Source organism: Electrona antarctica, assembly GCF_951216825.1.
Source record: "Electrona antarctica genome assembly, chromosome: 8".
Lineage (NCBI taxonomy): Eukaryota > Metazoa > Chordata > Actinopteri > Myctophiformes > Myctophidae > Electrona > Electrona antarctica.
In genome coordinates, this window is record NC_136789.1 from 17,701,430 (window position 1) to 17,714,361 (window position 12,932).

Sequence of the window (12,932 nt, forward strand, 5' to 3'; positions counted from 1 at the left end):
TTGGACAGAATTCGTCTTGTTTGCATTTAATACAATCAAATGCATGTAGTTGAGAAAATACAATTCAATGATTAGACACTAGGTATAGTATGACATTGTATACTAAATACTTTGTATTCTAGTGTTGTGCAAAACTGGCTGATTTACAAGTTCAACCTGATGTGAGCTTGTAGTTCTGATATTGTGAAAAATATCCGGTCTATGTGTCCAAAAGATGCTTGGTTGAAGGAAAGTAGGTTTTCAATCTAAATGTGCTAACATGAGTTTCTGACTAAATCCTTTGGAACAGGTTTTTTTTTCTGCAAGTAGCCTATAGTATCAAAATCAGTGAATATGTACAGCTATATTTTGCCACAAATCTATAGCCTACTAGGAATTGAGATCTGTACAGAGAAGGCTCTTCATCTGTGTGCTACCTACAGTACACAATCTGTTACCCTGTCAAGCCAGCTAGGGTTCCCAAACCGTTCCAAGGACCCCAATCTCAACATTTATTGTGATCTTTCACATTGGCATTTTTTGAGTGGATTTCAAATGACATGTCACATGCCCAGAATAGGGATGCCAGGTTGTACGTGGTTAAACTGGCAGTCTGGGCTTAGTTGGAGAAAGTTAGCGATGTGGTAAATTTGCAAAAACAACCCTACCACTATAGCTTTCTTTACAAAATGTGTTCATAAAGGTGTCTTATCACCCAATTTGTTCCAAAGCTGCTCCCTTGGGACACTTGACAGCTCAGCTGCTGAAAGTTGGGATGCTATTAACGACCCATATATGGCAACTTTTAGAAAATAGAAAATGTCATGCTTTAAATTAAGTAGCACTAGGGTTTTCATGATTTGGCACAATATGAACTGAATTATTTAAGATGTCCTCCCTTGACAAATGGCACTCCCTGGTGGCCGTCACGAACCACTGCTGTAGCGTTACATCCTAGTAGTTAATATATGGCAGAGAAATTAGACGTTTTCCCGGTGGCCGGGACCCTATAGGCTATAGTGAATAAGCAGATTCAAGCTAAACGTGTTGCGAGCTTGTAGAGCTACTTTTTAAACACTTAGCCTAATATTAACCAGTAAGACTCATGTGGGCGAGGTCACCTGCACGCATCCACCTGGTTGATGGCAGACTGCTGGGCGAGCGCTGGCACTTTGGTATGGGAGGTCAGATCAACATGGAATGAATTCTGTACTGGCCAGGCCATATATGGAGCGTGTCTTGAGTGTACAGGGTTTGATGGTAGGGCCTGGCCTTATTTGGTTGGCCTGTTGAGAACTGTAGTTTTCGCCGGCTCCTGGGCGCGGCTGCACTAATAACTTTGGGGCAGGCCCGTCTAGAGTTTAAATGGACTGGTATCAGTCAAAAGAACAGGTCAGCTTATGGAGATCTAAGGGTTTGAGGTCAGACATAGAGTTGCTGGACAATCAGGGGATTTCCATATATGGGCATTCCCATGTGGGCTTAATATTGATGACATCAGCTTTGCAATAACTGACCTTCAAGAAGGGGGGAAAAAAAAGGAAAAATATGACTGCTTGACTTATAGAATCTGTCTGTCTTCCACTTCCCGCTCAAACTACACAGGCGTCTTCTTGGTTCTCACTCGTCTTTCCTTTCCATCTTGACTAACAACTCAACAACTTCATCAATATTTCTAAAGCTCAAAGTTCAGATGCACAAAGTTGCATATTTCAGAATAAATTAATTAAAGTAATCATATAAACCTACTGAATGAAAGAACTGAGGTATAGTATATGTCCTTTTAACAGGAATATCATTCGTATAGTATAGAGTGTAGAACTTCATGGCCTTTTACAGCGACAGATTGCAGGTGGCCTAGTCTATAGGTCTTCGAGTCTATTTATATTGCTTTTTGTGATTTAATAATGCCTTTCGTTTTGTGATTGAATGCAAATGTTACCTTCACCTCCATTTCCACCCATTGGTGGTAGACACTGGCCAGAAGGCCAGGTCTGGTGTTAAGTCATCTTTATACTGTATTTTATATAATATATTATTATACTGTGGTGTGGCGATTAATAACTAACTGTCCGCCGTTAAAATTATGTCATCCGTAGGCATATTTTGACATGGTTGTTTTAAAGGACCTTCTTCATCTCGTCGTATAGCACCAGGACGAAAGCACCACCCATGCCTCGGAAAACGTTGGACAAGGCTCCCTTGAAGAAAGCCTTGGAGCCCTCGTCACGCGCAATCTTTCGCCAGCAGTCAATGGTCCCAGTGTACATGATGTCGGCTTCTTTGCGCCCAGACTGCATCATCATGCGCCTACGGACCGTGTCGAAGGGGTAGGACACCAGGCCGGCAACAGCGGTCACAGACTGGGCGATTGCCCAGCTGACCAAGATGTGTGTGTTCTTGGGATCTCCAGGAAGCATACCTTTGGCTGTGTCGTACATGCCAAAGTAGGCAGCCCTGTAGATAATGATGCCCTGCACGGACACATTGAAGCCCTGGTACAGGCCTTTAGCACCGTCAGACTTGAAGATCTTCCCCAGGCAGTCTACCAGGCCGTTGAACTCTCTCCCGGCGCCGGCCTTGCCGACGTCGGCGGCCAGACGGGTTCTGGCAAAGTCGAGTGGGTATACGAAACACAGGGAGGTGGCTCCGGCCGCGCCACCGGAGGCCAGGTTGCCGGCGAAATATCTCCAGAACTGGGTCTTCTTGTCGACACCATCAAGGAAGATCTTCTTGTAATTGTCCTTGAAGGCAAAGTTGAGAGCTTGAGTGGGGAAGTATCTGATGACATTGGCGAGGTTACCTCTCCAGAAGGAGAGGAAGCCCTGCTCCTTGGGAATGCGGACGAGGCAATCTATGATACCCTTGTACTGCTGATCTGCTGCGATCTGCTTGCTGACATGCTGGACCTGAAGGAGAAGCTTCACTCTCTCAATGGGGGCGACGGCGGTCTTCGAGATGGCAGCCGAGACGCCGCCAGCCAAGAAGTCCTTGGCGAATGACACAACGGTTTCATTCATGGTTGTAAAGATGTTGAATATAGATATTACGACAAGCAACAGGCAGTGCAGACAACGTGGATGCACACAGACAGAAGAGACTGAGAGTGGGAGCACGCTTTTAAACCTAGTTTCCTCATATCTCGTCATCATAACGAGATATTATAGCCCATATATGGGCCATATATATGGGCCATATATGGGCATAGAAGTCTTTGTATCTGTCTGTCTCTCTGTGTTGCTGTGTCGTGACATTCTAAATCCTACACGGGTTGTGCTTATAACCACGCCTGCTTCTGTGGCCAACATAAGGAATCCAGCGAACTTGAGCCAAGTGTTGTGAAGTTCAGCTGACTCAGGACCGTTTAATTTGTGACCCGATATGCAGAGAATAGTCTCTTGAGACAGACTGTTGACTCACTGTTTCCCATTGTTTTGCAGATGGGTTCCCAGATTGGGCAGCGACTAGTAAATCATATTCTGGCGAGAGCGTTTGCCCCGACTCCCACTCAAAGTTGCTACTGGCCAATCACAGCGCGTCCTATTGCCTAACCGTCCTATTGCCTAAGATACTATGGCCTCCATTCCCATCCTCTGTCTGTGGATCTAAACCACATTTTAACCTTTGCATAAGACTTCAAGGTCCCTAAAGCCGGCCTAAACACTATATCATAATGTTATGTCTTTTACAGAAGCTGACCTCAGTGTTACAGGAACTGGAAAATGAATTCAGCCTTCTTTCTGAATACAATAAATGTTTGTATTGTGTTGCTGGCCAGTACAGTGTCTCCAGGAGGAGGCTGACAGGAATGTATCGCAGGACAGACAGACAGTCCCCTGCATGGACGGATCATTTCCCACTGCTTCTTGGCTCCCACAGCCGGGACATTTACTGTATATGTCACTTTGTCTCAATTACTATTTCTTTCTCTCTGCTCCCCTCCCCTCTCTCTTTCTCTCTGTCACACTCCTCTCTTCTATCCCCACTCCACTGCCAGCGTGGTAAATTTAGCTCCACCATCAACCAGCTGAAAGTGATCCTGTGACGTTGATAGAAGAGGGACGGCAGTGACGGTGTACAAATAGAGACGCTTGTTCAGATTCCTGAACATTGCCAGGAGCAGCCACCACAGCAGGGAAACGTGGAAGGGGGAGGCACATCTCTGGAGAGCAGCGAACCAACCAACGAACGAAAGGGACGTCTGGCACGTAGGCACCAAGCCACAGCTTCACCCATTCATTCATTCAGTGAGGACAAGAGGACATCATGCTGGCTCACATGGGACATCATATGAGTTGTCCACAGGTAAGAGACTTGGGGATGGGACAAGCCGGTGGGACAGGGGGCACCATCTGGAAAACAAGGTGTAGACCTGCTATTTTTGGTGAAGAGGTTTGCTGAATTTACCAGAATAGGGATGCTGCCATGCTGGCCTGGGCTCTAATGGTTAAACATCGATTGTTTTTTCAGTCTGTCCTAAATGGGAACTGATATTCTCTCATACTTGTGACATACTGTATCTTATAGGGAAACTATGTGCATATTCATGTATACCATAATATGACATAAATTATATGTAAGGTATAAAAACAATGTAATTCAAGGGTGCCGTGGATGAAAATGTTACTTAGCTAAGCAGTGGTTCTCAAACTAAGTCTTAAAGGGGTGACCAGAGACAAAGTTTGAGAACCACTGCTTTAGCAATCCCAGCAAGCCGAATGACATCATGATGACGTTCTCCAGTGACGTTCATGACGACCCTCTTGTAAACAAGTGTAATTCTTTATTGGGTCGTCCACTCACAGTTAACAGTCTTTGTATTGAGTTGTGCTTGAAATGTACTGTAATTCTGCAAACTGTTAATACATATTTCAATCAATCAATCAATTCAGGACTAGGCCAGATCACAGCCCATATGGGGATTATCTTTACGTCATTTCTAGGACGTCTTCACCAGTTGAAATAATATAGCTTATTCTGGGCCAGACCACAATCGAGACGTCACCAATTAAACCAGTATCCCAATTATGGGGCGATCGTTTGGTGAAAATAGCAAATCTACAAACTGTCCCAAGAGCTTGTAGAGCAGGGATTTTCAACCGATTGTGAACCAGACATAAGGCTCATTCATAGTCTGGATTTTCGGTGGTGAGGTGACCACCGCTCCGGTGGTGAGGTGACCACCGGAGCTGAAATAACGTTGAGCGGTGGTGAGTAAAAACAGAGAGAAGGGCTGGGGCGGTGGCGGTGGTTTGCTCTTCACCGCGGCTCATGACGTCATGTTGTAGTTCGGTGGTCACCTCACCACCGAAAATTCAGACTATGAATGAGCCTTTAGAATCAACCTGGGGACCACTGTTGTGCTGGGTTGACTGAATCATGGTTGTAGTTCCTGGTATACCTGGCTGTGATGTTTGCAAGGGCTGTCGTCCAGTCTTGTGTTACATGTATCATCTTGGTGGCAGTTTATTTGAGTCTAGCAGTGTTCAGTACTGGAGTCAGGAGCATTCATTCACCCTGGGGCATGCAGCAACACTCTGGGGCCCACATAGGACACACAGACAGGGTCACGATCAACCAGTGTTGATTTTGACAGCAAATTTAGATTTAGTTGTAGTCTTTTGAATACAATTCTTTTTAGTTTTAGTCATATGAAATGCTTTAGTTTTGGGCGACTAAATATCATGTGATTTTAGTCGACTAAATCTACAGTTGATTTTGTCGACAAAAATGTATTTTGGTAGGCCTTGATGGTGTCGTAATGTCATATTTTAGACTTTGTTTCATGCTGAAAAAAAGCCGATCTACAAGCTCACACCATGTCACAGTGCAGCGCGATCAACTTAGATGTTGGGAAGGTGTGTCGGGTGGTACTATGAGTCTTGACTTGATGGAAAAGTTACAACTTGGCCCCAGAGTTAAATGACGTAAGAATCATCGGTTTTGTTGTTGTTTTATGTTGAATAGCCTATTGTAGGACAATTAGGGACACAAAAACATCTCTCTGGTCTGACTCGGGTCGGGTGATAGCCTTATTATATTGAATGCACGTGTATTTAATTATTTGGATGTCAAAGTGGGGTCTAACCGTCTAGGGACCCTCAGGGTACCTTGAGGGGGTTCCAAATGGACCCTTACAGGTCTGTAACTCTGAGAGTGTACAGATACGAGGATCCTTGAAATGAAAATTCATACATGAATGTCACTCAAAGTGTACCTCTGACACACACACACACACACACACACACACACACACACACACACACACACACACACACACACACACACACACACACACACACACACACACACACACACGGAGGTCGCGTAGTCTCCTGCCACCCACTCTCCATGGGTCGGTGCGTTGGGTTGACGTCATTCGCACTAGGAGGTCTGTCCAAAGGTCCCTGCGAGGGGAAACCAAAACCTCACATCCAGTAACACAACACAACAGAGCTGTGCAGCTCCCAGCCTCTCGCTCACTCGCTCAGGGGAAAAAAGCAGCAGCCTGTGTGAGTATGTACTGTAGGCCTCGCATTCCTCCTGTCCATGTGGTCTGTTCTCTTCTCTTAATTCCTTTCTCTTCTGTTTCTCCCACATCCGCAGACTTGTGTACAGTCGTCATGACAGCTGCTGCTGGGATATATCTCTCTCTCTCTCTCTCTCTCTCTCTCTCTCTCTCTCTCTCTCTTTCCAGGAAGGATGTATGAGATTACTCAGATATTTTGGCAGTGAAATTGGACAGTTGTTTTTTCTTTTTTTTCCTCCCTTTTTTGTTCGTTCTCGTGGAGTGGAGAGATTTGGATTTGGTTGCCAGCCAGGTTGATTTGAAATGGATGAGTGACAGGTATGAACTGTCTAGCCCCTATTTTGCACATTTACATTAGGAGATGTAAATGTTTGCTTTGACAGCATGGTAATGTATTTCACTTCAAATTGAATTGTTCAACTTTCAAATGTTTTATTGGTGCTCCTTAACAATTGCATTGTTTGTTTGCCTGGTGTAGGGCTTCTGTTCTCGTATACTGTAGGTAGGTCTAGGCAGGGTTTGACTTTTACCCAGATGATAAACGGATTCTGCCGGCAAGCTTTATCTCAGTGTAATATTTTTAGTTAAATCTTTTCACTTAAAACAGCAATTTTGTCCTTGATTTGAAGTGAACCACTTTGCGGGGTCCCGACCCTCAGGGCTCTATACTAGTGTATTTTCTGTTTTCTTGCGTCAGGTTGTGACCTTCTCCATCTGCTATTTCCAGCAATGGTATCCCCCACAATACAGATGCTGGGGGTTAATGGTTAAGTAATATTCAAATATTGTATATTGTTCAGCTGAGAAGCCATGGTTAGAAGCCTCTGCTTCGGGGAAGTTGTTTTATATGACTCTGTGCCGGTCCATCTGTAAAGCCTAGGCTATAGCCTTTGATTTCAGGTGAAGATGACATCACCATCATCTGGAAGTCATTTACCAGAAAGAATCTCAGTGATGCCGGCTTTGAAAACAAGTCCGGTCATGTAGATTTGACTTGGCCCTCGACCACATCTGATTCCCCCTGGCTGGATGGCTGGCTGGCTGCGTCGGTTCATACGTCGAGCAGAATGCCTTAAAAGGCACAGAGAGATTAGAGAGAGGACAGAGGCAAACACAGACAGACTGACTGACTCTCATAATCAAATCACCTAAGGCAGCCGTTCTGTCCCTGTTCCTGTCTCAGAGCAACAGAAAATAAAACAAAACGCAGAGCAGGTGATCAAATAGTAAACGTTATGGATCTTCTGTCGTTGAACGATCGCCCTCCTCCATCCTTCCAGCTGGGGTCGTCCGGCGGAGCCTTTCCTCCACCACCTTCGGCCACGCTGTACGGGATGATGAGCGAGGGAGACGTCACCACGCTGTCCGGCGTGGCGGGGGACGTCCTGCTGCCGCGGCTTGACCAGCGCTCCCTGACCAGACTGTACTGCCAGAACGGAGGCTTCCACCTGAGGATGCTGCCGGACGGGACCGTGAGGGGAGGCAGGCAGGACAATGACCCCTACGGTGAGACAGAAACACATGTTTGATGTATTTTACAATGGAAAACCTTATAGGTCCCTTGGGGTGGGGTCACGGCCAAACGGCCATGTTTGGAGGTAATCCAAAATATTAAACATGTATGGAAATCTTTTTTTTTTTTCAAGAATAGTCAACATTTTTCAAGATCCAAAAAAAAAATATATATATCTACAAGCTGACAACGCAACACGATGTGAGGCATTGTGTGCTCCAAGATCTGCTATTTTTGCTATTTGCTATTAGAATAAGTTTACCTTTTGTGTTTGTTTGTTTGTGTGCACATGCACAACACGTTTGGGATGTCTCAGCGTGTGTGAGATGTAGGAAGGGGGCTGGGGGTCCAATAAAAATAAGCGAATAGATATAATTATGCTACAGAGTGGGTAGAGGCAGGTGTCATCAGGAGCCCCCTTCAGTGAAGTGACATGAAAATTATTGTGTTGTTTAGCTCAATGGCAGCGAGGTGAACCTACATACAGCAGTATCTGTAGACATTGACTCATTGGTCTCTCTGTTGTGTGTTGGTTCCTGCAGACATCTTGCGAGTGAAGGCAGTGAGTGCAGGGGTGGTTGTCCTCAGGGGGGAGGAGACAGGCCGCTACCTGGCCATGAACACAGACGGACACCTCTACGGATCGGTGAGTATAGGCTCGTAGGTCAAATATTGATCCATTGGTTTTCTATTGGTCATTTAGGCCAGGGGTTCTCAACGTTTTTGGCTGGGGACCCCCGGAAATGTTTTGGCCATGTCTCGCGACCCCCGCCCCCAATACAAATTGACCTCTACAATAACCTTAATAATAGAGAAAATACATCTTAAATAAATACTGAAACCATATATAATCATTAAGGAAAGTTTATGCATGCACTATGTGTACTATGTAAACTCTTAATTTACATTTTCCAGCCATTCAGTTGTAAATAATCTGGTGACCCCCCCGGGAGGTCGCGACCCACGGGTTGAGAACCCCTGATTTAGGCAACTCTTCTTGGGCGCCGGGACATATACGGTACCAAACATCAACAAACAAATAACTATTCCGGACATTCATTCATTATAGCCAAACATAAAAAAAGAAAGACATGTCCACACAGTAGGTAAAAAGGTCAGGGACTCTGCAATGTTGGTTAAGTATAAGGTAAACTTATGTGTCAATGGGTACATTTATTTTGTGAAAACAGATCATTAAATTAGATAAAGATTCACAGCGATATTTTAAAGAGGCCATTTCTTTCCAACTTACTGCGGAGCAGTGGAAAACTACTGAGTAGAACTATTTAGTATTTTCCCCATAACCTTTTAATCAGCATGAGCAACAGTGAAAGTGGTGCCATGGGTCCATAATGCTATAAATCATAAGCTGATGAGTAAGGTAGAACGCCTGATACCTTTAGATGTGACGCATTAAACTGTTGCTGTGCGTACAGTGCATACGTCATACACAGTAGTTAAATATGAACTGTACATTGTGCTTGCGTCATACGCATTAGTTAAATATGAACTGTACATTAGACTGCTGTGCGTACAGTAGGCTACATATGTCATACGCAGTAGTTAAATATGAACTGTGGTGGAAGAAATACTATGATGTTTTACTTGATAAAAAAAAATCCACAATGTAGAAATACTCTGTTACAAGTAAAAGTCCTGTACTACTCAAAAGGATCATTTCACAATAATATTATTAGATTGTAATTAGTAATGCATTCATGTTTAATGTTACAGGTGGGGCTGATTTGAATTACATTGTGTGCTGCTGCGGAGCTTAACCTATAACTCATGAGAAACACTCACGTCAAAGTAGATTAACCTTTTATTGCAACGAATGGAATATAGTTAAACTTGGAATATAGTTAAAACTGAATTTTGACTAATCACCATGCTAACCAAAATCAGGGAACGTTAAGCAAAACCCTCATAGGGATACGATAGCAATACATTGACATTGATATTTAGCTTGAATCAGCTAAATGGTGTTTGAGCCTATGCCAGACTCTGATCAAAAGGTGGAGGCTGGGGTGGAGGAGGCAGCTAAGCATCAGCGGATGCGAAGCAGGCAGCAAGACAAGCAGAGATGAAGTGAATGCAAAGCCGTATTTAAAGGGACCGCTATGTTTGAGCGTGATCTCTGATTGGAGTATGGATGTGTGATGTAATGATCAGCTGAGATTTTAATGAGGATTTAGGAAGCCAAGGCTGATTGATACAATCAGCTGACTGACAGCTGATTACATCTGAGGCGTACGCTGTGCTTCATCAATACATAATCATTTAACCAGTGAATGTATGTTTTGTATTAATAATGCATATTGTAACTGCAGTTTTTCCAGTAACTTTGCAGCTGTCAAATAATCGTATTTGAGTCAAAGGTGTAGTGGAGTAGAGCAGTATAAGGTGCCAAGAAAAGGAAACACTCGGGTAAAGCAAAAGTACCTCAAAACTGAACATGAGTGTCTCTTGCTCGCAGCTGGCATTGACGGATGAGTGCTACTTCTGTGAGAAGTACGAGGAGAACCACTACAACACGTACCGCTCTCAGAAGTACAGCTGGTATGTGGCTCTGAAGCGGAGCGGTGAACCCAAGCCAGGACCAAACACCCACCAGGGGCAGAAGGCCATCTATTTCCTGCCCAGGCCTGTAGGCAGCCTGTAAATCAACTGTGTGTGTGTGTGTGTGTGTGTGTGTGTGTGTGTGTGTGTGTGTGTGTGTGTGTGTGTGTGTGTGTGTGTGTGTGTGTGTGTGTGTGTGTGTGTGTGTGTGTGTGTGTGTGTGTGTGTGTGTGTGTGTGTGTGTGTGTGTGTGTGTGTACACAGCGTATTCCATCTACAAAATAATATCCACTTCATGAGAAACTGTATATAATAGTGAAAGTATTAGCCAGAATGCTTAATTTAATATATATACACAGATTAATTTATTCTGTATAATGCAGGTACATATGCAGGGATATTTAGATTCAATTTATAGATAGATTCAATAAGAAGTAAGAAGGGCATCCAAAATGTGTCTTTGATGATCAGCTAGAATCTGTTCATTCTGCATGGCTCAGACAGGACAAGCACACCAGCAAAGCCATGAACGACCAGTTGTACAACACACTGCCGTAGGATAGTGGTCACATTTAAACTGCCGCGATAACCTAGTTTAGTATTTCTATTTCCATCCCAAAGAGTCGGTCCGGACCCATTTGTGGGTCGCGGACACATTTTTATGGGTCCCTATTTTTTCCTATAGGCCTACCATTTTGTTTTGAATTATTATCATTTCAAAACATTTTTTTTTTAAACTCCAAAAAAGCAACAACTTCTCATGAATTAAAAACATCTTCTTTCAGTAATTTCATGAAGAAATCAAAGACAAATCTAAGCAATTCCGTATATTAGAAAACAAATGTTTAAATAGTAGTGAGAATAGGCGATCTACAAGCTTACAACGTGGCGCGAAGTGATGCCGTGGTCGCGAAGTGAGCTTGTAGATATGCTATTTTCACTATAGTTTGGGACCCGGGGAGAGAGAGAGAGTCCCGGGGAGACATCAAATGTCTCTTTTGGGACACAGGCTAAAATGTTTGGGAACCACTGCTCTAGAACTGCTGGTTTTCTATTCTACCAGGACCTCTTGTAATGCTGGTTTTCTATCCTACTACTAGGACCTCTGGTTTTCTGACCTACCAGGACCTCTAGTACTGCTGGCTTTCTATCTTATTAGAACCCAGGACTGCTGCTAGTTTTCTATCCTAGTTAGGTCTGATAAATAAGTCACCTATGATCAAAAATGGTTGTTGCCTTATTCAAAAGATCAAGAAACGGCTCACAGCCTCACACATAACCATATTTAGTACTGTGTTAAATGTATGGTGGTTACAACAAAGTAATAATGGACCCTGTGAAACGTATTCCATTATTATCTTTATTCCCTTTCTTAGAACAAGCATATTGCTTTTCATACAATTATTGTCTTAATTGTCTTAAAGTCTTAATTGTGAATATTTATTGATGTCATTCATTTATGTTGAATAATGATGCATAGATTGTGTTTATGCAATTTATATATATATATAATTAAAGACCAAAAAGGACTGTTCATCTTCAATCTTTTTAAGTAATTACGAATGTATGAATGCAATATGTTAATGCATACAGTGGAGACCTATAATATGAATTATTAATAAAGTTATTTTCTACTCTTTATTGTGTGTGCCACAGAATTACCACAGCACAAACACACGATGGCGCCAACGTTTTTCTTTGAGTTAGGTATGTGTCCACTCCTGTTGCTCAGAATTGAGTTGAGTACATGGAATGCTATCTCTTAGGTTGGAAATTAGAAGCATTTCCACCCGGTCAAACATCTCTGGACTAAAAAGTCCAGGTACATTTTTGATGAGCTCACACTTACATCGCATTAGTGAGCTTGTACATCTGCTTGAACATTTTTGAAAAATCACACGTGTGAAGTGAGGGGCGCTCTTATCATCATACATATCATCATACATCACATTCCATGCTCAGCCAATCAAATTATCACAAATGTCATTCCAGCCAATCACTTTCGGCATCTTCACTGTGTGAGGGCACAAACCTCACTTTTTATCCTCAATATGTACTTTTCTCAGCCAATCATATCATCGCTATGGGTGGGGTGATCAGCCAATAAAATCGTGTTTGTGTTCACACAAACATACAAAGCTGGCCATAAGAAGGGCTATAGCTCCCCACAAAAATACCGGTATATTGAAACTGTTTGGAAACACAATCTTGTCTTCTGGGGGTCCCTGGCTGGCACAGAAGTTAATGTTTTACTTTACACTTACTGTACCTTTTTATTTAGTAGTATCTAGTGTCTCCTGGGTTTCCTCTGTTGCTGATCTGTACCTGCATGTCTTGTCTAACCAGTGAGTA

General features: G+C 43.3%; 2 protein-coding genes across 2 annotated transcripts; one reads left to right on the plus strand and one right to left on the minus strand.

Annotated features, from left to right (window-relative positions):
- Window positions 1-2,099: 2,099 nt before the first annotated feature.
- Window positions 2,100-2,999, minus strand: LOC306927996 (ADP/ATP translocase 2-like; the record flags this gene model as incomplete). Its single annotated transcript, XM_079507916.1, has 1 exon — window positions 2,100-2,999. The coding sequence occupies one exon, from the start codon at window positions 2,997-2,999 to the stop codon at window positions 2,100-2,102; it is 900 nt and encodes a 299-aa protein (XP_079364042.1).
- Window positions 3,000-7,743: 4,744 nt separating this feature from the next.
- LOC306928640 (putative fibroblast growth factor 1) lies at window positions 7,744-12,073 on the plus strand (the record flags this gene model as incomplete). The annotated part of the gene is made up of 3 exons (XM_079508901.1): window positions 7,744-8,014; window positions 8,564-8,667; window positions 10,498-12,073. 3 exons carry the CDS (start codon window positions 7,744-7,746, stop codon window positions 10,681-10,683), a joined length of 561 nt encoding a protein of 186 aa, XP_079365027.1. The 3' UTR covers window positions 10,684-12,073.
- Between the last annotated feature and the right edge of the window lie 859 nt (window positions 12,074-12,932).